This window comes from Pristis pectinata, chromosome 40 (genome assembly GCF_009764475.1).
Source record: "Pristis pectinata isolate sPriPec2 chromosome 40, sPriPec2.1.pri, whole genome shotgun sequence".
Classification (NCBI taxonomy): Eukaryota; Metazoa; Chordata; class Chondrichthyes; order Rhinopristiformes; family Pristidae; genus Pristis; species Pristis pectinata.
In genome coordinates, this window is record NC_067443.1 from 7,539,968 (window position 1) to 7,567,936 (window position 27,969).

At 49.8% G+C, this 27,969-nt stretch overlaps 1 protein-coding gene across 2 annotated transcripts in view; it reads left to right on the forward strand.

Moving 5' to 3' along the window:
- Positions 1-6,607: 6,607 nt before the first annotated feature.
- Positions 6,608-27,969, forward strand: part of LOC127587489 (ubiquitin-conjugating enzyme E2 Q1) — a 47,298-nt gene continuing 25,936 nt past the window's right edge. The window contains exons 1-2 of one of the 2 annotated variants that reach the window (XM_052045846.1): positions 6,608-7,395; positions 24,296-24,400. In XM_052045846.1, coding sequence (XP_051901806.1) covers positions 7,240-7,395; positions 24,296-24,400 — 261 coding nt within the window. In that variant the 5' untranslated portion in view covers positions 6,608-7,239. The remainder of the gene's footprint in view (positions 7,396-24,295; positions 24,401-27,969) is intronic. The other variant, XM_052045845.1, reaches the window with a different exon arrangement.

Genomic DNA, 27,969 nt, shown 5'->3' on the forward strand with positions numbered 1-27,969 from the left:
TTTCTTGCATGCTTTTTCTATCTCCTTTGTAATTTGTAGCCCACATCACGGTTACTATTTGGAGGCCTGTCTATAACTCCCATCATGGTCTTTTTATCCTTGCAGTTTCTTAACTTTACCCACAAGGATTCTACGTCTTCTGATCCTATGTCACTTCTTTCTAATGAATTGATTTCATTTTTTACCAACAGAGCCACCCCACCCCATCTGCCCACCTGCCTGTCTTTTCAATAGGATGTGTATCCTTGGAAGTTTAGCTCCCAGCTGTGATCTTCTCTCACCCATGACTCTGTGATGCCCACGTCATGCCTGCCAATTTCTAACTGCGCTATGAGCTCACCTACCTTATTTTGTATACTGCGTGCATTCAAATATAACACCTTCAGTCCTGTACTCACCAGCCTTCTTCTCAAATTTGTCTCCATGATGCCTGAAGTTAAATTCTTATCCTTTTCGAAACTTTCGGACTTATTTGTCATTCAGTAACCTCTCCTGCACTCTCCTTCCATTTTACATTATCTATACTTTTCCAATCTGTTGAACTCACCTCCCTACTATTTAGTTTAAAGCCTTATCCACATCCCTAGTTATGCAATTCGCTAGGACCCTGGTCCCAGCGTGGTTCAGGTGGAGCCCCTCCCATCGGAACAGCTCCCTCCTTCCCCAATACTGGTGCCAATGTCCCATGACTTCAAACTCACTTCTCCCACACCAATCTTTGAGCCATGCAGTTCACTCTCCAATCTTATTGACCCTGTGCCAATTTGCATGTGGATCAGGTAGCAATCCAGAGATTATTACCTTTTTGGTTCTGCTTTTTAATTCAGTCCCTAGCTGCTCAAATTCCCTCAGTGGAACCTCGTTCCTTGTTCTACCTACGTCATTGGTACCCACATGGACCACGACAACTGGATCTTTCCCCTCCCACTCCAAATTCTCCTCCAGGTCAGATGAGATGTCCCGAACCCGGGCACCAGGCAGATATCACAGCCTTTGGGACTCTCGATCCTTGCAACAGAGAATTGTGTCTGTTCCCCTGACTATACTCTCCCCGATCACAACTACATTTCTCTCCTCTCCCCACTCTGGAATTGTTCCCTGAACCACGGTGCCACAGTTCGGTTGCTCATCCTTCCTACAGCCCCCACTCTCATCCACACAGGGAGCAAGGAACTTATCCTGTTGGATAAGTTTGAGGGCTGAGGCTCCCCCAGCACTGCCTCCTTGGACCCCCCCCCCACCTGCTTCACTCGCTGTCACACCCTCTTGTCCCTGACCACAGACCGAATTTGAAGCAGTTAACCTAATGGGTGTGACTGCCTCCTGAAACACAGCTTCCAGGTAACACTCCAGTGAACTTGAAGCTCAAGTTGACACTGTATCTGGATGCACAGTTCAGCTGTTCCGAGTAAGTCAACCCCTCCTCCTGGGATTCATTGCAGTGAACCTCTCTGATCATTCCCATTGAAAGTGTATCCTCCTGAGATAAGACTGACACTGTACACCCGTTCCAGGTACTCCCTCACCAGTGCTCTGTACAGCGGCAGCAAGACTTGCCCACTCTTACACCCCATCGCTGATGCTTTTGTCGACTGGGGGAGGGACTCTTAGAGCATCTCGTCTCTCCATTCAGTTTTAACCTCTCAGTTCTTGTACCAGTCTCACCTTCCAACCGGGAGCACATCACACCCTGCTGAACTCAATCAAGAGTCAGGAAGTCACGTTGCAGCTGTATAAAACTTTGGTTCAGCCGCACTTGGAGTATCGTGTGCAGTTCTGGCTGTCCCCATTACAGGAAGGATGTGGAGGCTTTGGAGATGGTGCAGAGGAGGTTCACCAGGATGCTGCCTGGATTAGAGGGTATGAGCTATAAGGAGAGGTTGGACAAACTTGGACTGTTTTCTCTGGAGCAGCGGAGACTGAGGGCAGACCTGATAAAAGTTTATAAAATTATGAGAGGCGTAGATAGAGTGGACAGTCAGTCTTTTTCCCAGGGCAGAAATGTCAAATACTAGAAGTGAGAAGGGGAAAGTTTAAAGGAGATGGGGCAAGTTTTTACACAGAGAGTGGTGGGTGCCTGGAATGTGCTGCCAGGGGTGGTGGTGGAGGCAGATACGATAGAGGTGTATAAGAGGCTGTTAGATAGGTCAATAATTCCACACCCCATCAGCATCTCCAGTCCTTCTCTGTCAGGTTTTCAACAGATTCCTCTGGTGACTTCAGACAATCCTTCTGTGTGTCCAAACATCAGTCCTTGACGCTCTGCTCTCACTCTTCCCCTCCCTCCCTCCCAGTCGGGAAGTCACGTTGATTTGGCCGCACTTGGAGTCCTGTGTGCAGTTCTGGTTGTCCCCGTTACAGGAAGGATGTGGAGGCTTTGGAGAGGGTGCAGCACTGCGCTCCCTCTCATACTACATTATGGTATTTCTCCCCTCTCAGAGGAGAGTGTTGGGGGGGGGGGGGGAAGTCCAATGATGTGCAAGAAACAGTCCAGAAGATTAAAGGAATGTTTCCGACTTGGCGGCTGGAACACAGAGGGGAGAGGACACACTCGGTTGTCCAGAGTCCTGTTTGGATTCCATCCAGAGGGCAGAATTCACTGCCACCACACAACATTATATTGGCAGAACGTTCCAAGACACTTCAGTGGAACGAGCAGCAAACAAACCTGCCTCCCACCTGTTTAAGGACTTATTAGGAGGGGTGACCAAACAGGAGGTCATTCAGCCTCAGGGGTGACGTGCAGTAAAACTCCGATAATCCGGTTGTCCAGAAGTCCTGATGGTCCGGCAACTCACTCATTAGTCCGGAATGTGAGCCCGGGGTGGGGGTCGTGAGGGTATTCAGGGTGTGTGGCTGGAGCCAGGATCTGGGCAGTGGGCTGGTGTGTGGTCAGAGGCAGGGTTGGGGTCCAAAGAGCTGATACATTTCCCACTCCATTTAAGCTCACCAGAACCACTGGAGAATTTACGTTACTATGGGGAGGTCCTTAATGTTTTGAAAGCAAGGATCAGACAGGGCTCTGAAGAGTTACAAGGCAGCCAGGAGGGAGCTTAAGAATGGACTTAGGAGAGCTAGAAGGGGACATAAGAAGGCCTTGGCAAGTAGGATTAAGGAAAACCCCAAGGCGTTCTACACTTATGTGAAGAATAGAAGGATGACTAGAGAGAGAGTAGGACCAATCAAGGATAAAAGAGGAAATGTGCCTGGAGTTGGAAGAGGTAGGGGAGGTCCTTAAAGAATACTTTGCTTCAGTATTCACTAGTGAGACCTTGACGTTTGTGAGGATGGCGTACGACAGGCTGATGCGCTAGAGCATGTCAATGTGAAGAAAGAGGATGTGCTGGAACTTCTGAAAAACATTAGGATAGATAAGTCACCGGGGCTGGGCGGGATATATCCAAGGTTATTATGGGAAGCGAGGGAAGAGATTGCTGCGCCTTTGGCGATCATCTTTGCGTCCTCACTGGCCACAGGAGTAGTGCCAGATGACTGAAGGGTGGCAAATGTTGTTCTTCTGTTCAAGAAAGGGAGTAGGGATAACCCTGGGAATTACAGACCAGTGAGTCTTACTTCAGTGGTAGGCAAATTACTGGATTCTGAGAGACAGGATTTATGGACATTTAGAGAAGCATAGGCTGATTAGGGACAGTCAGCAGGGCTTTGTGAGGGGCAGGTCATACCTCGCGAACCTGACTGAATTCCTTGAGGATGAGACAAAGCACATTGATGAAGGTGGAGCAGTGGATGTGGTGTAGATGGATTTTAGTAAAGCGTTTGATAAGGTTCCTCATGGAAAGCTCATTCAGAAAGTTAGGAGGCATGGGATCCAGGGAAACTTGGCTATGTGGATTCAGAATTGGCTTGCCCATATAAAGTCTTGACTGGAGGTGGTGGTAGATGGAGCATATTCTGCCTGGAGGTCGGTGACCAGTGGTGTCCTGCAAGGATCTGTTCTGGGACCCCTGCTCTTTGTGATTTTTATAAATGACTTGGATGAGGATGTGGAAGGGTGGGTTAGTAAGTTTGCAGATGACACGAAGGTTGGAGGTGTTGTGGATAGTGTGGAAGGTTGCTGTAGATTACAACAGGACACTGATAGGATGCAGAGCTGGGCTGAGAAGTGGCAGATGGAGTTCAACCTGGAAAAGTGTGAAGTGATACACTTTGGGACATCGAATTTGAAGGCAGAATACAAGGTTAATGGCAGGACACTTAGCAGTGTGGAGGAACAGAGGGATCTTGGGGTCCATGTCCATAGATCCCTCAAGGTTGCCACGCAGATTAATAGGGTTGTTAAGAAGGCATATGGAGTGTTGGCCTTCATTAGTCAGGGTATTGAGTTCAAGAGCTGCGAGGTGATGTTGCAGCTCTATAGAACTCTGGTTAGACCACACTTGGGAGTATTGTGTTCAGTTCTGGTCGCCTCATTACAGGAAGGATGTGGAAGCTTTAGAGAGGATGCAGAGGAGATTTACCAGGATGCTGCCTGGATTGGAGAGCACATCTTATGAGGATAGGTTGAGCGAGCTAGGGCCTTTCTCTTTGGAGAGGAGGAGGATGAGAGGGGACTTGATAGAGGTGTACAAGATAATAAGAGGCATAGATCAAATGGACAGTCAGAGACTTTTACCCCAAGGCTAAAATGGCTAACACGAGAGGACATAATGTTAAGGTGATTGGAGGAAGGTATCAGGGGGATGTCAGGAGTAAGTTTTTTTACACAGAGAGTGGTGGGTGCGTGGAACACACTGCCGGCAGAGGTTGTGGGGGCAGATACATCAGGGCCATTTAATAGGCTCGTAGATAGACACATGAATGATAGAGAAAATGGAGGGCTATGTGGGAGGGAAGGGTTCTATGTACAGTGAGGTACAGGTATGATGGAGAACTTGCTTGCAGCAGCATCACATGACGAGGGAATTCTGCCCATCGCGTCTTGGTCAGCATGGACCAGTTGGGCCAAAAGGCCCGTTTCCACAACTGAAACGGCACAGCGTGCACCGGGTAGTGTTGATGCCTCACAGATCCAGCAACCACCCCCCCAACCGGGGTTCGATCCCAACCTTTGGCACTGTCTGTGCGTGGAGTTTACACGCTCTCCCTATAACTCAGTAGGTGTCCCCCGAACGCTCCGGTTTCTCCCCACATCCCAAAACAAAAAGGCACTGACAGGTTATTGGCTGCCACAAGTTACCCCCAAGTGGCAAAAAGAACGAGTCGGGGATCAATTTATTACATTGTTTTGAGAGATCTTCCTGTGCAAAGATCGCCATATTTCCTATCCAACAGCAATGATATTTCACAGGGGTATAAAGTTGTTTGAAGGCGCCACATAAATGCAGCTGCTTAAAACCCACCTGGGACACCCATTTTGTCACAGTACACCCTCTGCTGTAGTGGCTTCAGCTTTCAGAATCCTTACCCCTACCCCCACAACACTCCTACCCCACAACCCCCACCCCCCCAAACACTCCTACCCCACAACACTGCTACCCCAACAAACCCCTACCCCTCCTACCCCCACACTTCCTCCCTCTCCTACCCCCCACACCCCCACCCTCTCCTAACCCCTCCTACAACCCCCCACCTACCACTCACACCCCCAACCCTTACAACCCCCCACCCTCTTGACCCCTCCTACACCACCACCACCTCCTAGCCCCCCAAACCCCCACCTACCACTCACACCCCCACCCTCTCCTACTCCCTCACCCCCTACCCCGCTAGCTCCCGACCCCCACCTACCACTCACACCCCCACCACCCTCTCCTACCCCCTCCCACTCCCCACCCTCCTACGCCCACCACCTACCACCCTCTCCTACCCCTCCCACCCACCACACACCCCCACCCCTTCCAACCTCCAACGCCCCACCCTCTCCTAACCTACACCCCCACCCTCTCCTACCCCCCCCACCCACCACCACTCACACCTCCACCCCCTACAACCCCCACCCTCTCCTACACCCCAACCTCTCCTACCCCCTCCCACCCACCACTCACACCCCCACCTCTTCCAACCTCCAACACCCCACCCTCTCCTAACCTACACCCCCACCCTCTCCTAACCCCTCCCACCCACCACCACTCACACTACCCCCTACAACCCCCCACCCTCTCCTACACCCCCAACCTCTCCTACCCCCTCCCACCCACCACTCACACCCCCACCCTCTGCTAACCTACACCTCCCACCCTCTCCTGGCCACCCAGACCCCCACCTACCACTCACACCCCCACCCCCTACACTCCCCACCCTCTCCTAGCTCCCCAGACGCCCACCTTCTCCTAGCCTCCCACCCCCTAACTCCCCAGACCCCCTCCTACACCCCCACCCTCTCCTAGCTCCCCAGACCCCCACCTACCACAACCCCCACCATCTCCTACTCCCCACTCTCCTACACCACTACCTACCTCTCCTAGCCTCCACCACTCCTATGCTACCCCTACCCGGTGTGGGTGCGTTGAAGGTGCCGAGGCAGCTGCCGTTCACAACAGCCACCGGGACTCGCTCCCGGCTTCTGATTCCTTTGAAGTCGGGAGGGGGGGGGTGTGGTTTACCGTCATTTCGAGCCGCGGACTCAGATCACTTCCGGGTTGGCCTTGAGGCCTGGGTGTCGCTTTAAGAAGTCGCGGTTCCGCTTTCCCTCCGTCCCCCCCCTCCCCTCTCTCTCTCTCTCTCTTTTCCTTTTTCTCGGATCTCACGGGTTTTGGTCGCGATCAGGATGGACGCCGGGACCCTGGGCTCGTTGCCGTCGCCATTTTGGGGGTTGTGAAGAAGTTTTTTTGTGTGTTTTATTTTTTTGGGGGGGAGGGGGAAGGGAATTCTTATTTTGTTTTTCTTTCTCTGTGTGTGTGAGAGAGAGAGGGCCCCGGAGATTCTGCTGCAGCGAGTTCCTTTCAGTCTGGGCGTCAGTACAACTTGGACCTTTCTCCCTCTCATCTCTCTCTCTCCCCCCCCCCTTTCTTTCTCCTCTCTAATCTCACTGTCTCAACGCCTCTCTTTACCCCCCTTCCTTCCTTCACCCCCTCCTCCCCCCACCACCTCCTCCCCGCAGTTGTATTTGCATTATATCGGCCTCTTCCTGGTCTCCATTCCGTGCTTTGTGTCTGATTTTTTTTCTCAGATGAGAGAGGAGGGAGGTTGGGAAAGCAATTTTTAAAATAAATACATTATTGGATTTTTTTTTGGGTTTTGAATTTTTTAAACCTTTCGGCCGTCGGAAATGGTGAGAAAATGTCGGGCTCTGCGTTGAAACAAGAGCTCAAATTACTCGAGTCGATCTTCCATCAGAAACACGAGAGATTCCGTATTGTTTCTGGGTCCCTGGACGAAATCAGCTGTCAGTTTGTCACCCAGGAACAGGTTCTGGTCATTCACTGCAATATCACGGTAAGGAAACTGACGCGAAACTAACTAGCGAGTAACCAACGCGCAGCGGCGGCGGCGGCGTGAAACTAACCAGGGGTCTGGGTAATTAACACACACACACACACACACACAACCACACGCACCTAATCAGCAACATTACCGCGGCGTTAAAGTAACCAGCGGTCAGCCCAGCGCCTGCAACAATTGTATCGAGAAACTGCAACATTGTATCGGGAAACCGCAGAGCGGACAAACTGCAACATTGTATCAAAAGCACCCTAGTTGCAATATTGTATCCAATGACAAAATAGTTACACTGTCGCCCCCCCACCCCAAGCCCCCAGACTCGGGCACCTCCACTGCCCAGTGTCCATATTTTATTTCCTTGAGGATCACTCCCTTGTAACTCAACAACCAAAGCGGGGAGGTTTGCTACAATTGGGATCGTGCGTGTGTGTGTTTTTAAAAATGAGGCCCATTTGACCACCTTGAACAGTCATTTGTAAACCTTTCACAAGTCTCTCGGAGAGAGGCGTTGTATTGTTGTGTGTGTGTGTGTGTGTGTGTGTAAGCAAGAAGCGACATAAACCGGGCGAGGCCTAAAAGTTGGAGCTGAAAGACAACCCAAAAAAAATCGAGGGGCGGAGGGAGATTGGTTCCTGGAGAGGCGGAAGGGGAAGGGATTGTTGGTATCCGAGACTGCAATGGCTGCTGCACTGCCTCCGAAAGATTTTTTTCCCCCCTCTAACTCTCACTTGCACAGTAACAAATCGATGCGAGGCCTGGGGTTAGATCGGGTCCAGTTCTTGATTAGGGTAAACAGACCCTAACTAGCCTGAGGTTTGTGCGTCTGCACCGTTTGTATTAACGGAGGCCTGAGCTCCGATTTGCAATTGGTTATTTTTTTATTTATTAATGTTTAATGCAGTAGTCACCGTGGCCCGGAGTGAAGTGCATTGCAAGGTGCCTGGTCCCCCTACTGTTCTATCTCTGGAGTTTAGAGGAATGAGAGATGAAATTCGCACAGGCCTGGGCAGGGGAGTTGCAGAGTTGCCGGGGGTGTCCAGAACCAGCGGTCAGAGTCCTACAGCATGGAAACAGGCCCTTCGGCCCAACTGGTTCGTGGCAACCACCATACCCATCCCATTTGCCTGTATTTGGTCCTCTATAGCACCGCCACTCTGTGTAAAAACAAAACTTGCCTCGCACATCTCCTTTGAACTTTCCCCCTCGCACCTTAAATGCATGTCCTCCAGTATGAGACATTTCAACGCCGGGAAAAAGATACCTGCTGTCTACTCTATGTATTGCCTCTCTTAATATCATAAGCTTCTATCGGGTCTCCCCTCGGCCTCTGCTGGTTGGGCGAAAGATGTAGTTTAATTTGGCATCGTACAGCAGGAAAGAGGGCCTTTGGCCCAGATCCCTCCAAACCTTTCCTGTCCATGGACCCTGTCCAAGTACCTTTTAAATGCTGTTACTGTACCTGCCTCGCCCACTTCCTCCGGCAGCTCGTTCCATATACTCACCACCCTCTGCGTGGAAAAAGTTGCCCCTCAAGTTCCCATTAAATCTCTCCCCTCTCACAAAGCTATGTCCTCTAGTTCTTGATCCCCCAACCCTAGGTTTCAGCCTTCAGATTAGAGGGTCAACCATTCAGGACAGAGTTGGAAGGGTGGAAGAACTATTCACACAGAGAAATTCTCTACCCAAGACAGCTGTGAAGGATCAGTCACTGAGTGTCTTCCAGGCTGAGATGGAGAGAGGTTTTTTTGGGTGACTGGGGGCAGGTGGGGATTTGTGTGGGGAAGCAGTGCTGAGGTTAAAAAATCAGCTGTCAACTGAACAGCAGAACAGGTACAAAGGGCTGAATAGCCTCCTCCTGCAGGGGTGGGTGGGGTGGTGCTGGATCTGGGCAGGTGAAGGGTGGGCTGTGTGAGGAGTTCACTGCCAGCTGTGTCCCCTGTGTGCTGAGGGTGTCTGTCCGTCTCTGGGTACATCCATGCCCCACCTTGTCCTGGTCTCTGCCCCAACAATATTCTGACTTGCTCCAAGCCTGGATCGCCTGCTGGCTCCCCGTCCAAATGTCACTTCGATCTTTAATGCTTTCAACCTTGTTTTGAAGTCCTTTGCCCTCCTCCACCTCTGTCCTTGGATCCTTCATGCCCCTTGGAACCTGCCCCTTTGCATCCAGATTCCCAAACCTTCAGTTGCCTGGACCCCAGACCCTCGAATCCCCTTCCTAAATCCAGCCTTTTTCTTCAGCCACTCCTTTTAATAGCTACCAATATATCATATAATAACACAACATTGGATATAACACTTCTATATACACTGAGTCTGTGTTTTAAATGTTACTAGGAATTGATCCTGCATATGACATTCTGAGAAGATTCTGAATTACTGGGTATAAGGACACTATGTATTATAACAACACTGTGTAACATGCATTATATTGTGTGTAGTATGTAGTTAGTAGGTGTAATATTCTCTGGGTATAGCACGCCTGTGTATATTATGTAATGCATGTTGCATTATTGGGTGAAGTCCTGCTGTGTTATATGAAAAGTGTGTTACTGGATACCCCTGTGTGTAATCTATAACAACACTGCATTACTGGGTATAAAGCACTAGAGGCACAGCTATACAGTATGGAAAACCTTCAAGCCAACTCGTCCTCGAGATGCCTCACTGAGGTATTCCCATATCCCTCTGAACCCTCCCTATCCAAGTACCTGTTCACATCTCTCTTAAATGTGGTAATGGTACCTGCCTCTACCACTTCCTCAGGGAGTTTGTTCCACATACCCACCACCCTGTGTGTGTGTGTGTGGGGGGAGAAAGTTACCTCTCGGGGCCCTTGTAAATCTTTCCCTTCTGACCTTAAATGTGTGCCCTCTGGTTTTGGATTCTCCTACCCTGGGGAAAAGACTGTGGCCATTCACTTTATCTCTGGCACTCATGATTTCATAAACCTCCTACATTCCAGGGGAAAAAGAATTCTCCCAGCCTCTCCTAACTCAAGCCCTCCAGTCCCAGTAACATCCTTGTAAATTTTTCTTTGCACCCTTTCCAGTGTAATGACATCTTTCCTGTAGCTGGGTGACCAGAACCGTACACGGTACTCCAACTGTGGCCCAGTGTGAAGTATATGACGATGTGCTGTATTTTGGGGAGAGCAGCATGATTTGAGGGCCAGAATGACGCACGGTTGATGTTGTAAACCACAAAGTAAATAACTGCTCCATACTGACCAAGATGCCCATCCCAGCTAGTCCCATTTTCCAGCATTTGGCCCATGACCTTCTACACCTTTGCTGTCCATGTACCTGTCCAACTGTCTTTTAAACATCGTTATTGTACGTGCCTCACTCACTTCCTCTGGCAGCTCATTCCACCTTTTGTGAAATACACACCACCCTTTGTGTGAAGAAGCTGTTCCTGATGTCCCTTTTAAATAATATCTGCCGAGGTTTCTTCCTCTATTCACCTGGGTCGAAAGGGTTTGTGTTTGATTAGTACTTCAGCTGCTATATAACGTACCACTCAGTTACACAACACGGAACAGGCCCTTCAGATCTCTGATCTTAAACCTCTGCCCCATTGTTTTTAGCACCGCCCCCCACCCCCAGAGAAAAAGACTGCTTTCACCCTGTCTATGCCCCTCATGATCTTGTACACACCTCTATCAGGTCACCCCCTACATACCAGGGAATTAACTCCTAGTGTATGCAAACTCTCCTTGCAACTCAGGCCCTCAAGTCCAGGCAATGTCCCTGTAAATCTTTTCTGAGCTCTTTCTAGTTTATAACATCTTTTATACAATAGGGAAACTAAAACTGTACACAATACTCCAAGTGCGGCCTCACCTACAGCTCGTATAACTGCATCGTAACTTCCTAACTCCTACTCAATGCCCTGACTGATGAAGGCCAGAATGCCAAATGTGCTCTCTACCACTATGTCTGCCTGTGGTGCTGCTTTCAGTGAACTATGCACTTGCACTCCTAGGTCCCTCTGTTCTATAACACTCCCCAGGGTCCTACCATTCACTGTACAAGTCCTACCCTGGTTTGACCTCTCAACATTCAATACCTCACATTTATCTGGATTGAAAGCCACTTGCCAATCCTCAGTCCACGTACCCAGCTGATCAACATCGCCCTGTAATTTTTCATAGCCTTCTACACCATCTACACCACCTAATCTAGTATCAACTGCAAACTTACTAATCATGCCTTATATAAATGATTTGGATATGAATATACAAATGACAAACAACAAAGGTCCCAGCACCAACCTGTGACACACCACTAGACACAGGCCTCCAGTCCGAGAAACAACCCTTGACCCTCACCCTCTGCTTCCTACCGCTGAGCCAATTATGAATCCAATCTGCTATCTTCCTCCTGGATCCATTGTGATCTAACACCATGTACTACTGGGTATGACACTACTTAGTGTGTAACTATGGTCTCCTGTATAGAGTATAACACACACTGCACATTGCTGGCTTTAAGAACATGGAACAGGCCCTTAGGCTCACGATGTTGTGCCGAACCAATTAAGGTAATGATTCCTAAGTAAACGAATCCCTTCTGCCCGCACATCCATCTCCCTCCGTTCTCTGCACATTCATGGGCCTATCTAAGACCCTCTTAAATGCCTTTATCATATCTGCCTCCACCACCACCCCTGGCAGTGCATTCCAGGCACCCACTGCTCTCTGTGTAAAAACAAAAACCTGCCCTGCACATCTCCTTTGAACTTGCCCCCCTCACCTTAAATGCATGCCCTCTGGTATTAGACATGTTGACCCTGGGGAAAAGATCCTGACCGTCTACCCTACCTTGCGTGATTTTATAAACCTTTATCAGGTCTGCCCTCAGCCTCCGCCGCTCCAGAGAAAACAATCCAAGTTTGTCCAACCTTTCCACATAGCTCACGCCCTCTAATTCAGGCAGCATCCTGGTGAACCTCTCCCGCACCCTCTCCAAAGCCTGCCCATCCATTGAATGCAATACTCCAAATGCTGCCTAACCAGTTTTATAAAGCTGCACGCAACTTCCAGACTCTTGAACTCAATGCTTCGACTAATAGCAACTTCCAGACGTAACTTCCAGACTCTTGAACTCAGTGCCTCGACTAATAGTAACTTCCAGACTCTTGAACTCAATGCCTCAACTAATAAAAGGCAAGCATGCCGTATGCTGCCTTTGATGCTTGTGTGGCCACTTTCAGGGAGCTATGGACCTGGACCCCAAGATCCCTCTATATATCAATGCTGTTAAGGGTCCTGCCATTAACTGTGTACTGTCCCTTTACATTTGATCCCCTAAAGCGCGATACCTCACACTTGCAACTTGCAAACTGCTGTGTATTTAGGATAATAAACACTGTTACTGGGGATAAATTTCCTTGATACTGTATAGTGATGCACAGCATCATTGGATATAACACCTCTATATGTGGGTGTAATGTATCTTGTAACTGTGCCTTACTGGGTGTAATAGTCGTCTGTGTCATGTGATGTACTGCACACTTACTGGATAAGGACCAGTCTGATATTGGTAAATTGGAACTGAAGTCTGCCAAGCTAATGGTGGGGCCTTGAGGGTGCTGATGTTTCCCTTGCACACTGGGTACCTGTCTGTGGGGGGGGGGGGGGAAGGGTTGGGAACTTCCAGCCACAGCTTCCTGAATGACCATGCAGACAGACCGCACACAACAGAGTGGAAGAGATATGACGAGTCTGTCAACATAGAGACAGCCAGGCTGATGGTATCAGAGTGGAAGTGAAAGAGGAAATGCAAGGGGCAAAGAGAGGGTGAGGAAAGCATGACGGTGAATGTCCTGTAGGCACATGAGCAGGAAAAGGGTTGGGAAAGAAGCGGGGGGGGGGGGGGAGGCGGGTGGTGGTTGGAGGAGCAGTAGGGCTGATCACAGAGCAGGAAGGAATGTCACTTAGAGGCGAGGTTACTAACAAGTCCCTCTTCACCAAGGTAGATGCAGCTGAGATTCTGGGTGGGGTAAGAGTTGATAAAGAGGAAAGAATAGCTGCACTTAATGTGGATAAGTCACCTGGTCCAGATGGGATGTGGCCTAGGTTAGTGAGGGAAGAGAGGAAATAGCAGAAACCCTGACCGTAAATAGCCGGCCATCTGTAGATTCTGGGGTGGTGCCTGAGGACTGGAAAATTGCAGACTTCACACTTTTCGCTCAAATAAAAGGAGGGATAAACTCGGCAACTGCACACCACCAGTTTAACTTCCTTGGTAGGGAAAGTTCTAAACACAATGATCAAAGACGGCCACTGGGGCAGATGTGGACTGATCGGAGAAAGCCAGCACTGACGTGTTAAAGGCACATTTGGGTTGGGCTAGTGGGTAGAATATTTTGATGAAGCAATAAGAGGAAAATACAGTTGATTTGTTGTGTGTGGACTTCCAAAAGGTGTTTGATGAGGCCTCTCGTCGAGGTTGGAGGGCCATGGAATAAAAGGACTTGTAGCTGCCGGAGAGAACTGGCAAAGTACCAGGAAACAGAGCAGCAGCGGTAGGTCGAGGCACAGGAGACGGCAGATGCTGGAATTTGGAGCAACAAACTATCTGGGTGGGTCGAGCAGCATCTGTTGGGGGTGAGAGAAGGAATTGTCGACATTTCAGGCTGAAACACTGCATCAGGGCTGAGAGAGGGGAGGGGGAGTGGTGAGACAGGAGCCTGAGGCCACCACTCACCTCTGGGTCCTTTCCCACCACTAGTAGAAGGTTGTTTTTTTTCTCCATACTGGAGTCTAATGTAGTGTGGTGTTCCCCCGGGGTTAACCAAATATTCTTGGAGGTGCTGTGAACTGTGAAGAGGATGGTGATGGACAAAGAGGAGATACAGGCGGGCAGGTAAATGGTTAAATGCCGAGAGATGTGAAATGGTGCGTTTTGTTTGAAAGGATGAGAAGGGGCAATGTAGACCGGGGTACAAGGAGAGAGATCTGGGGGCACTTCATTGGAAGTTGCAGGGTAGGTTGTGAAAGTGGTTTCAAAAAAGGTAAGCGGGGTGCTAGGCTAAATTGTGGCACAAAGCTCAAGGGCAAGGGAGTCGCACACCGAACCTTCGTGAAACACTGGCTGGGCTGCAGTTGCAGTGCTGAGCTCTGTTCTGGTTACTGCAGTTGAGGAAAGATGTGAAACAAGATTGAAATGATTCCAGGGGTGAGGGACTTGAGGTATGGGTGTAGAGTGGAGATGCTGAGCTGGTTCTCCTTGGGACAGGGTTCCTGATTAAAGGAATTTAAAATTGGTGATGGTATACAGAGTGGAAAGGAACTGTTCTCATTGGTGGAGGGTTGAGGAACCAGCGGATGAGGAAGGAAGGTGATTGGCAGAAGTGACATGAGCAAAATTGTTTTTGCATTCCTGACTCTGACTGCTTACTGTGCATTGCCGGGGGAGCACTGGAGGCAGATTCAAAGGGAAGCTGGGAGAAGCACTTCAAAAAGGGGGAGAAAGGGAAATCCAGGACTGTGGGGTGAGGGTAGGTGAGCGGGACTAGATGGACTGTCCTTGCCAAGAGCTAGTATGGACATGATGGGCCAAATGGCCTCCTTCCCAGCTGTAACAATTCTATGTGTATTATATAAAGCAGAATGTGGTAACTGGAGATATCACATTACTATTATGTACTGTATCGCACGTGTGCCCGTGTGTAATGCTCTGTGCATTACTGCTATATAGAGTTGTTCAGCATGGAAATAGGCCCTTCGATCCAACTAGTCCATGCTGACCAAGATCCCCATCCAAGCTAGTACCCATTTGCCCAAGTTTGACCCATAACTTTATAAACCTTTACTATCCATGTACCTGTCCAAATGTCTTTTAGAAGTTATTGCACCTGCCTCACCCACTTCCTCTGGGAGCTCGTTCCATATACGACCACACACTGTATTTTTTTTTTAAAATGTTGCCCCTCAAGTTCCTATTCAATCTCTCCCCTCTCACCTTAAAGCTATGCCCTCTAGTTCTTGATTCCTCAACTCTGGGAAAAAGACTATGCGCATTTACCTTATCTATGCCCTTCATAATTCTACAAACTTCTACAAGATCATCTCGGTCTCCTACGTTCCCAGGAGTGAAGTCCTAGCCTGTCCAACCCCTCCCTATAACTCAGTCTGAGTCCTGGCAACATCCACGTAAATCTTTTCTGCGTTCTTTCCAGTTTAATAACCTCTTTCCTATAGCAGAGTGACCTAAACTAAACACGACACTCCAAGCTGCAGGGTTTTGTAATGAAACGTTGACAATGCCTTTCCTCCCTCAGATGCTGCTAAACCTGCTAAGTTCCTCCAGCCGATTCCTCACCAGCATCTTGTACAATGTAATACTGTATGTGATACAGGGTATAACACCCTTGTGTATGTTTCATACACAGTAGCACATGGCATATTAAATAACATTCCTATACATAGTAAATTGGTAAACTGATTTACTATTGTCACATGTACTGAGGTACAGTGGAAAAAGTTGTTTTGCCTGCCATCCATACAGATCACTTCATCATCAGTGCATTGAAGGTATACAAGGGAAGACAATAACAGAATGCAGAATGAAGTTTACAGAGAAAGTGCAGTGCAGGCAAACAATAAGGTGCAAGGGCCACAACGAGGTAGGTAATGAGATCAAGAGCCCATCTTATTGTACTAGGGGACCGTTCAATAGTCTTACAACAGTGGGGTAGAAGCTGTCCTTGAGCCTGGTGGTACATGCTTTCAGGCTTTTGTATCTTCTGCCTGATGGGAGGGGGGAGAAGTGAGAACGTCCAGGGTGGGTGGGGTCTTTGTTGGCTGCTTTACTGAGGCAGCAGGAAGTGTAGACAGAGTATACAATAAACATAGTATGTAGTATCCAGTACTCAAGTGTATATATCGTTCATATCATGGTTGTTATTCAGGTATAACAGTCCTGTTTTTGACACTAGGTTTGGAACTCCTGTGATTTATGCACTGATTGTAATTTCATATTACACTAACCTATCATGCACTGTGTATGTGTCTTTCTGAGAGGAGACGCTCCTATTTTGTTTGGTTACAGGGCAGAAATCAGTAAAAGCAAAGCTTGCTCTCCAGTCATTACAGTAGCTGGAGCATGAGCTGACATTTATTATTTGTTAATCTCCACTGTTGCTGACACGATGCATTTCTTAATGTCGTTGGCCTCAGCAGCTGCTGGTCTGAGCTTGCTCCTAAATGGACTCCCAGGCTTGGCTGGGCCCAAGCCGTGGCTTAGCTATGGGTTCAGTCAGATTTTTTTTTCCATATACAAGCCATCTATTGTCAGGTTATGTTAGTTTTAAATGGCTTGGAGTTGCAGCTTGCTTCAGTTGTGGTGGGAAATGTATTGACCGTTCTGTATTTGTTGTGAATTTTGTGATCGAATTGATTGATTGCTTGGGGAAAGTCGCATCTATCCAACTGTACTGATTCAAAGCCACCTATTTGTGTACAGCGAAGCACCCCCAAGGCTCTTCACATGCAGAATCTGAGCGGGATTAGACTGCTCAGCCTCTGGGGTCTGCACTGCCACTCAATACCATGGATAACCTGGCTGTAATCTCAGCTCTGCATTCTCATCTGCGTGCTGTACCCTTTCACACCCTCTCTCATCAAAAATCTATTCATCTCTGCCTTGAAGGGCAGTGGAAGCAGAGACTTTAAGTTCTGAAGAGATGCAACGGGACATAATTCTGCTGCTGCCTAAAATGGATGATCTCTTATTTTAAACAATGGGCTCCTAGTTCTGCATTTGACCACAAGAGGAAATGTCCTCTCCACATCCCCTCTACCCCTGGGGACCTTGTGTAGCAATCCAGTCCCCTCTTGCTCCAGTGGATAGTAGGTGCAGCACAGTGCTGTTTTGTCCCCTCTGCTGAGGCGCGATGGGATCGGTGGAACGTAGAAACTGTCGAGTTGCTCGTCCTCTTCCACCTTGTCCAACGATAGCTGGCCCTTCAGCCCACTGTGCCTGGGCTGACCATGCTGCCATTTTAAACTGCACATCTGCCTGCATGTGGTCCCTGCTTGTTCACGTGTCTATCTAAGGACCTCTTTAAACATTGGTGTCGTATCTGCCTCCACCACCACCTCCCCCGGCAACCTGTTCCAGGCACCCACCACTCTGTGTAACACAAAAAACTTGCATCATAAATCCTTCAACTTTGCGCCTTCTCACCTTAAACCTATGCTCTCTAGTATTCGACATTTCCACTCAGTAAAAGACTCCCGACTGTCTACCCAATCTCTCATGATTTTATCCAATCCTGTCAGGTCACCCCTTGCCCTCCGATTCTCTGCCTCTTGTTGCAGTCACTGGGAAGGACAGAAGTATCCAATGCAGCCTGCAGCTACTTGTGCTGCAAGTTCCCAGCAAAAGTGGCGCAGGGCCTGGGTGTGTTCGTCGCCACTTGGGCAATGGTACTGATGGGATGGGTCTGCTAGCAGCCAGTGTGAACTCAATGGACTGAATGGCCTCCTTCCATGCTATAACATTTCTGTTTGTTTATCCATTCAGGGGAGGTGGCGGTGAGCTGCCCTCTTGAACCACTGCAGTCCCTGAAGTGTGGGTGTCCCCACAATGTTGTTCAGGAGGGAGTTCCAGGATCTTGACCCAGCGATGGTGAAGGAACGGTGACATAGTTCCAAGTTAGGATGGTGTGTGGCTGGTAATGGCGTTATTCGTGCAAAGTGAAATATTTTGGAAATGGACTAAATGTTACAGGGGTGCAGACGTGGAGAGACCTGGGGCTTTTCTCTCTCAACTCCCAGGGGTAGGACCAGTTGAGAAGGCGTTGGATATATTCCAAGAACACATCAGTTTATGCACTTCATAACTAGAAGCATCAAGTTTTAAAAAAAAGTCAAAAGATATCATCAGTCCTTAATGAACCCTCCATGTGGCCAATTGCAGATGGTTGAATTCCCCAACAAAATTTAAGCAGCATTTAAAACTTTAACTCCAACAGACCGGTTTATAAGTCTGATTGAAGCCTGCAGCTGGACTGGTTGTCTCTGTGTTCTTTGAGCTTTCCCCAAGTGGTGAGAGGTCCTGTGTAATGTCCAGAGGACAGTTTGGATATTGACTAGTGATTTCAAAGTGAGACATTTTGTGGGAGGTAGAGGCCTGGCAGGTTGAAATGGCTGCAACTGAATCGGCTGCCTTTGGTATGTATCATCAAAGGCAGGGCAACTTGTCGACCCTGGGTTAAGTCTAACACTCCCTCACTTTCCCCACACCCAACTAAATCACCCTAAATCCTGTGCCGTCCCAGATGACGAGATGGGGCATAGTCTCTGCTCTACTTGCAGACACCTTGTTTGCAACATGGGAGCTATGTCCCTCTGAGGAAAGGACTGGTTAATCGGTGAATCCAGTGGGATGGGTGGGGGGCATTCGATCCGTCACTACTGTGCTGCCTCTGAGTTTACCAATTAGTCTGACTCCCCCCTGATCCTGCTCTCTCTTCACCGCTGTAAATTTTCCCAACAAGTATTAATCCAATTCCTCCTTGAAAGTTCTTGTTGGATTCACTTTCAAACAATGCATCACACACCATGAGAACTGGCTGGTTTTACTTTTAAAACAATCTGTTGTGCCAAGTACCTCTGGTTTGTGCCTTGAACATACAATCACATGAATGAGGAGCAGGATTAGGCCCCTCAGCCCTCGAGACTGATTTGATTGTATCTTAACTTCACATTCCTGTTTGCCCCGTCACCTTTTACCCCCTTGCTTATCGAGGATCCCTCCAGCTCTACCTTACCAAAAAAAATTATTCAAAGACCCGTGAGGGAAAGTTCCAAAAACTTGAAGGCCTTCTGAAAGGAAAAGGAAGAATCACCTGAAGCTCTGTTACATTAGCTGCTCACTATGTTCAAACAGTGACTCCTAGTTTAAGATTCTCCCATAAGAGGGAATATCTCCTCTACATCCACCCTACAAGATTTTCTATGTTTCAATCAATTCCCTTCTTGTTCCAAACTGCAGCGGATCCGAGCCTAGCCTGTTGTTGGAAGGTAACCCTCCCATTCCAGTTATTGGTCTAGTAAACCTCTGCACACTACTTGCAACACACTAACATCCTTCCTTAACTTGGCAAACCAGTAATCTACACAGTGCTCCAGATGTGGTCTCACCAATTCCCTAAATAACAGAAACATATTCCCAACTCTCCTGCATTAATTCTTCCATATTATTTTGTCAAAGCCTCTTGGATTAGTTTAAGTCGCCTCATTATAGGAAGGATGTGGAAGCATTGGAAAGGCTGCAGAGGAGATTTACCAGGGTGCTGCCTGGTTTAGAGAGTATGGATTATGAGGAGAGACTAAGGGAGCTAGGGCTTTACTCCTTTGGAGAGACGGAGGATGAGAGGAGACGTGATAGAGGTGTACAAAATATTGAGGAATAGATAGAGTAGACAGACAACACCTCTTTCCCAGGGCACGAATGCTCAATACAAGAGGGCATGGCTTTAAAGTAATGGGTGGGAAGTTCAAGGGAGATATCAGGGAGGTTTTTCACCCAGAGAGTGGTTGGGGTGTGGAATGCGCTGCCTGGGGCGGTGGTGGAGGCAGGTGCATTGGTCAAATTCAAGAGATTGCTGGATAAGCGCATGGAGGAATTTAAAATAGAGGGTATGTAGGAGGAAGGGGTTAGATAGTCTTAGGTGAGGTTTAAAGGTCGGCACAACATTGTGGGCCGAAGGACCTGTATTATGCTGTACTGTTCTGTGTAAATTGGAGCTTGGTGACTTGTAAAATGCAACATGAGGGTAGTGGATTCTGGCAGACCCTTGTTGTAACCCTCGACAACTGTGATGTTGTGGAATGTGAGGTCAATGGGCAAAGGTTTCCTTTTGATTACAAGGAGTAGGTGAGGCTGGCAGCCAGCACTTAATGTGTTCATCTGCTATTGCCCCTGAATTAACACTTCAATCTCCTTGGTGGGCTTGGAGTCGCATAAAAGTTTCTCCCCTTGAGGGGCAGTGCTGAACCCGGTGGGTTTGTTAATGACAATCTGGCAGTTTCACAGTCACCATGACTAAGTCTTGCTCTTTTAACCATCCAACCCTGATTCTAATTCCACTTCTGCCCAGATCAGAAACTACTCCCTGCCTCAGGTTCTAGTGTTCCTCCCTGTCCAAAATTTAAAATCATAGTCCGTGAACCATCCACAGCTTCCCTCTGCCTGAGTCCGGATGAAGGGTCTCGACCTGAGGTATCGACTGTCCTGTTCCCTCCACGGACGCTGCTTGAACCGCCGAGTTCCTCCCGCAGCTTGCTTTTTGCTGAAGACTCTAGCATTCGCAGTCCCTTGTGTTTCCCTCTGTCTAAACATTGTATGAATGACTTCGATTGGAATTCTGTATTTCCTTACATCATGGGCCATTCAGCCGGTTGAGTTTGTGCCAGCTCCTATTTGCCCACTAATTTTCCCTGCAATGTATTCTGTAGCTGCCAGGGTAGGAATCAAACCAGTGTCTCTGGATCAAAAGCTGCCAGGCCAGTAACTTGACCACTACGCTACGGTATTCTGAGAGCACAGCAGAGTAGAGGGGTAAGCATACTTGAGGTGGTAGCAGTCGTGGGGTAGGATAATGACAGGGAAGGTTGGTGGGGCTCTGTTCCCTGGTAATAATTGGACACCTCTGTGGTGAACCCTTTCCCTGTAGCCAAGCTGATCCCAGCCTCTGCTCTGCCTAAGGTGAGCCAGTGTACGGTTTTAGTTTTAATCTCCTGTGGACAGGGTGTCAGTCTGGGTTACTTCAGGACTTGAGAGTTTTGAGTAGTGGGGACGGGTCTGTTGCTGTATGACACGGGTACAGTACCAGTGGGGATGGATCTGTTGCTGTATAACACTGTGGCACAGTACCAGTAGGGACAGGTCTGTTCCTGTATAACACGGGTACGGTACCGGTGGGGACGGGTCTGTCACTGTAGAACACTGGGGTACAGTACCAGTGGGGATGGGTCTGTCATGGTATAATACTGACGTACGGTACCGGTGGGGACTGGTCTGTTGCTGTATAACACTGGGGTACGGTACCGGTGGGGACGGGTCTGTCGCTGTATAAACACCGGGGTGCGGTACCGGTGGGGACGGGTCTGTCGCCGTATAAACACCGGGGTGCGGTACCGGTGGGGACGGGTCTGTCGCCGTATAAACACCGGGGTACGGTACCGGTGGGGACGGGTCTGTCGCCGTATAAACACCGGGGTGCGGTACCGGTGGGGACGGGTCTGTCGCCGTATAAACACCGGGGTGCGGTACCGGTGGGGACGGGTCTGTCGCCGTATAAACACCGGGGTGCGGTACCGGTGGGGACGGGTCTGTCGCCGTATAAACACCGGGGTGCGGTACCGGTGGGGACGGGTCTGTCGCCGTATAAACACCGGGGTGCGGTACCGGTGGGGACGGGTCTGTCGCCGTATAAACACCGGGGTGCGGTACCGGTGGGGACGGGTCTGTCGCCGTATAAACACCGGGGTGCGGTACCGGTGGGGACGGGTCTGTCGCCGTATAAACACCGGGGTGCGGTACCGGTGGGGACGGGTCTGTCGCCGTATAAACACCGGGGTGCGGTACCGGTGGGGACGGGTCTGTCGCCGTATAAACACCGGGGTGCGGTACCGGTGGGGACGGGTCTGTCGCCGTATAAACACCGGGGTGCGGTACCGGTGGGGACGGGTCTGTCGCCGTATAAACACCGGGGTGCGGTACCGGTGGGGACGGGTCTGTCGCCGTATAAACACCGGGGTGCGGTACCGGTGGGGACGGGTCTGTCGCCGTATAAACACCGGGGTGCGGTACCGGTGGGGACGGGTCTGTCGCCGTATAAACACCGGGGTGCGGTACCGGTGGGGACGGGTCTGTCGCCGTATAAACACCGGGGTGCGGTACCGGTGGGGACGGGTCTGTCGCCGTATAAACACCGGGGTGCGGTACCGGTGGGGACGGGTCTGTCGCCGTATAAACACCGGGGTGCGGTACCGGTGGGGACGGGTCTGTCGCCGTATAAACACCGGGGTGCGGTACCGGTGGGGACGGGTCTGTCGCCGTATAAACACCGGGGTGCGGTACCGGTGGGGACGGGTCTGTCGCCGTATAAACACCGGGGTGCGGTACCGGTGGGGACGGGTCTGTCGCCGTATAAACACCGGGGTGCGGTACCGGTGGGGACGGGTCTGTCGCCGTATAAACACCGGGGTACGGTACTGACTGAGTCCATTGTTGACACTGGATAGAGCATTGCTAGAACAGATCTGCCCCTAGGAGTGGGGAGCAGTGAGAGGAAAGTAGGTTACAGGAACTGAAACTCCACCTCTGTGGATGTAATGCAGTGAAGTTATCTGGCCATGTTACCGACCAGGAGGAAGGGCAAACAGCCGTGGGTGAAAGTGTAGGAGCAGCTGCACACTGCAGTTACTGCAACCTTAAATTCAGTCTGTGGTCACTGCCACAGGGTGGGGGCAGTAGCATGGGTGGATTCAGTGTTTGGTGTAAAGTGCGGAGTGAAGCTCCCTCTATGCCATCCCATCATATGTTCCCAGGGCAAGGACAGCAGAGGTTAAATACAGAGTGAAGCTCCCTCCGCACCGTCCCATCACACACTCCCGGGGTCAGGCACGGAGTGAAGCTCCCTCCGCACCGTCCCATCACACACTCCCGGGGTCAGGCACAGAGTGAAGCTCCCTCCGCACCGTCCCATCACACACTCCCGGGGTCAGGCACAGAGTGAAGCTCCCTCCGCACCGTCCCATCACACACTCCCGGGGTCAGGCATTTAATGTACACATCCTGCCATGGTTTAACTTGCCAAAATGCAGCACCTTGCACTTGGCTGAGTCAAATTTCATCTCGATCTTGTTGTAATCTTGGATAACCTTCTTCACTGGTGGTTGGTTTAAAGGAATGCACCTTGGATTCTGCTTATTCTTCCAAATTAAAAGCTGAGGACCTTCTCACCACCACTGGGCTGTGCAGCTACAGTTAATCCCCCTTCTGTTTCCAAACCACCACCACCACCCCCCCCCCCCCCCACCCAACCAAAAATAGTAAATGCCCCACATTCAATGCCGAGCTGTGGTTTTTGCCCAGTGGTCTGTGTGGAGGTACCTCTGGAGAGTGGCTGCACTGCTGTCCTTAATGCACCAGGGCAGAGATTGGGGGGGGGGGCGGGGGGGGGCTGGGGTATGAGTGAAGGGGTTGGTTCCTGAACCATCAAGTTCTACGCTTCAACTGTTATGCCTTCCATGGTGGAATAGCTTGTGGCCGCACAAGACACGCAGCACAGAAATGGGCCCTTTGGCCCAACCTGTCCATGCCGACTACACTGCCCAGCGAGCTGGTCCCATCTCCCAGTGTTTGGTCCAGAGCCCACTAAACCTCTCCTGTCTATGTACTTGTCTAGATGGTTTGTGAGGTGTTGCTAATGTGCCCCCCTCAACCCCAACCTGAGCTTGGCCCTGAGGTAATGCTCGCTGAACCTTGGAGGAGTTCCCCAACGTGGGCTGTTCGACTGTGGGAGTCTGCGGCCAGGCAGAAGCAAACACTAGGAAAGTGGGGAGCTGTGGCTTGCTCAGCACCCACCAGACCCAATTGCCAGCCCAATGCTGACTGAGCCCAGATGGAGTCCCCCTCCGTCTAATCTGACCACCACTGAATGTTTGACCACTTCACTCTCTTGCTTTGCCGTGCTGGGTAACAGTGTAGGGGCCTTGTGTTTGGGATGGATTGTGCTCTCCAGCTTTGGGAGAGTTGGGGTTCTGGACCTGATTCCCTGCTGGGGAATGGGGTGGGGGAACAAGGGAACGCAGGACAGACTGCGGTTAACGGCTGGGTTCTTGATCTGACCGTGCTTCCAATCTTCTTTCCAGGAATCCTATCCCTCGGTGCCACCCATATGGTTCGTCGAATCAGATGACCCAAACCTGGCCGCAGTGCTAGAGCGACTCGTTGACCTAAAGAAAGGCAGCACCCTGGTGAGTCTGTGGGCGGGGGAGCAAGTGGGAGGGAGACAACTGGGAAGAACCACCCCAGCTCTCTGGGTATCCCCCTGGATTTAGGTACTTAATCGGCCCTTCATGGCTTCCTAGCAGAATGCACCAGCAGGGTTTTGGAAATATTTGGGGAAAATTGCAGAAACTAGCATGGAAATCTGTTTCAGTCCCTAGGGGATTCCTGGCCCATTTAATGTGCGATCAAAACACAGGCTAATTTTTTAAAATTATTATTTTTGTTGCATTAATTGCCATGCACTTCCTGAGAAAGAAATGATGAGTTACCTTGAACCACTGCAGTCCCTCTGGTGAAGGGGTTCCTACCGTGCTGCTGGGAAGGGGAGTTCCAAGATTTGGACCCAATGATAATGATCAGGGTATATTCCCAAGCTGGGAACTTGTGCAAACTGATGGTGTTCCCCTGCACCTAATGCCCTTGCGAGGGTTTGGGAGGTACTGTCAGAGTAGCCTGGGTGAGTAACTGTGGTACGTTTGTAGATGGTCTGGACTAGCTGTGGTCTGCCGGAGGTGGAAGGGGGGAGTGTTCAGGGTGCTGATCGAGGGTGCTGCTTTATCCTGGATGGTGCTGAGCTGCCTGAGAGTTGTTGGATCTACAAGCATAGTGCATTCCTTAAAAGGTCAGTAGTGAGGGTAAATCCAAGAGGGGTAGGGAGGTGGGGGTTCTTTCTCTGAGATCATCGACCAGGAGTGTCCGTTCAATGTTCTTGCAGGTGGCTGAGGAATGTGCCACCCAACAGTAGATCCACAAGGGGGGGTTCCAGGAGGGAGCTGCTGTGATGGGACAAATGTGCCACTGTAAGTTGCCCATAGTGCGTGGCTGAGTGGTGGAATGTGGAAGTGCAGGGCGGTTTCCAAAGGGTTCGGTGTAAATGGGGGCTTGGTGGTTGGCGTGGACAGTGTGCTGAAAGGTCTGTTTACAAGCTCTGACTCGCTGGAGTCTGGAAGAAACGGGAGGTGATCTCATTGAGATGTACATTGGGAGGGATGGACAGAAGAGGTGCTGAGAGGCTGCTTTTCCGCCCCCCCCAAAATAGGGTTTAAAATTAGGGATCTGTAAATAAGGGGTCAACTATTTTAGACAGATGAGAAATTTCTTCAATAAGTTGCATGAATCTTGGGACTTCTTTGCCCCAGAGGTGCTTGGATGGGGGAGGATATTGGAGGTTGAGAGAGATTGTTTGCTAATTGGGATTTTATTGACGGGCAGAGCAATCTCAAGGGGCTGAATGGCCTCTCCTATTTCAGAAGTTCCCATCGCAGGGCTTTTGAACGCAACACTAATGGTGAGGCCCAAGAACAGCACTGTTCTGTAAACCAATCAAGGCTGTTGTAAGTTAACCACCCAGTGAATAATTTGGACAGGTGTAATTAGGAGACCGTTGCCTCTGCTCCAGAGACTGTCAGAGTCTGGATGTGCAGTTGGTGGAACTGCTTCCAAATGAAATTCCTCCTCCTCCTCCTCCCACAGATGTTGCTCGACCCGCTGAGTTCCTCCAGGAGATTTTGTTGCTACAGGTTGAGTTGGCGCAGTATGTCGCAACTTTGGAAGATGCTGGTCAGGTCACACTTGGAGTATTGTGTGCAGGCTAGGAAGGATGTGGTTGTGCTCGAGAGAGAGTTGATTCACCAGGATGTTGCCTGGATTGGAGGACTTGTTGTGGAGGCTGGGCTTGTTTTCCCTGGAGCAAAGGAGGTCAAGTGATCTGATAGAGGTGTATAAGATTGAGGGAGAATCTTCTTTCCCATGGTAGGGATATCAAAAGCAAGAGGGCATAGGTTTAAGGTGAGAGGAAGGAGCTTTGGAGAGGTTTGAGGGGAAAGTATTTTACACAGAGTGGTTGATATCTGGAACATGATGCCAGAGGAAGTGGTAGAATCAGGTACAATCACTATGTTTAAGAGGCATTTAGACAGACACTTGAATAGGCAAGGCATAGAATACAGTTGGAATGCAGGCAAATGGATTGGTGCAGATGGGCAAAAAGATCAGCATGGACGTGCTGGACCTGTTTCTGTGCTGTACAACTCCGACCCTAAATCCTTGCCCTCCAACCCTGTCCCCTCATTTTTGGTGTCTGACCAGCAAACTGCCTCTTGGGATCTATGTTCTTAATCTGCCTTAATATCTTACGGGATTGACTTCTCGTTCCAATGGAGTGCCTGGAACGTGCAATTATACAGGACCCTACAGCACTGGCACTGCAGCTCAGCGAGTCTGCACTGACCGTCAAGCCCCTGTTTACCTGTATAAAACCTTGCTTAGACTGCATTTGGAGTATTGTGTGTAGTTCTGGTTGCCCCATTACAGGAAGGATGGGGAGGCTTTAGGCAGGGATCCAGGGTGGATTGCAAGTTTGGATTCAGAACTGCATCGCCCACAGGGGAGACAGAGTAGAGGTGGAAGGCTGCTATTCTGGCTGGAGGTCTGTGACCAGTGGTGTCCTGCAAGGATCGGTGCTGGGACCTCTGTTGTGTGTGATTATATATCAACGATTTGGATGGAAATGTCGATGGGTGGATTAGCAAGTCTGCGGATGGCACCGAGATTGGTGGCGTTGTGGATAGTGCAAAGGACTGTCGAAGAAAATAGCAGGATATAGATCAGTTACAGATATGGGCAGAGAAGTGGCAGCTGGAGTTTAATCCGGGCAGTGTGAGGTGTTGCACTTTGGGAGGTCAAGTGAAAGGAGGAAGTATACAGTCAATGGTAGGCCCCTTAATAGAGCTGAGGTACAGGGGGATCTTTGGGTCCAAATCCATGGTTCACTGAAAGTGGCTATGCAATGGATGCAGTGGCACCAAAACCATAGAACAATAGAGCACAAAACAGGCCCTTCAGCCCACCATGTTGTGCCGTCCATCAAACCACCCTCACACTAACTAACCCTTTCCTTCCGCATATCCCTCTATCTCACATTCCTCCATGTGCCTATCCAACAATCTCTTGAACCTGTCCAATGTATCTGCCTCCACCACCACCCCAGGCAACTCATTCCATGCACCAACCACTCTCTGGGTGAAAAACCTCCCTCTGACATCTCCCCTGAACCTCCCACCCATAACCTTAAAGCCATGCCCTCTCGTCTTGAGCATTGGTGCCCTGGGAAGGAGGTGCTGGCTGTCTACTCTATCTATTCCTCTCAATATTTTATATACCTCTATCATCTCTCATCCTCCTCCTTTCCGGTGAATAAAGCCCTAGCACCTTAAGCCTTTGCTCATATTCCATACGCCCTAATCCAGGCAGCATCCTGGTAAATCTCCTCTGCACCCTCTCCAACGCCTCCACATCCTTCCTATAAAGCGGCAACCAGAACTGAACACAGTACTCTAAGTGTGGTCTAACTAGAGTTTTGTAAAGCTGCATGGTGTATGGCACACTTGCTTTCATTGGTAGGGGTATTGAGTAAGGAAGTCATGCTGTAGCTGTATATTAAAAAAAAATGTATTCAGACTGCACTTGGAGTGTTGTGTGTAGTTCTGGTTGCCCCATTACAGGAAGGATGGGGAGGCTTTGGAGAGGGGTGCAG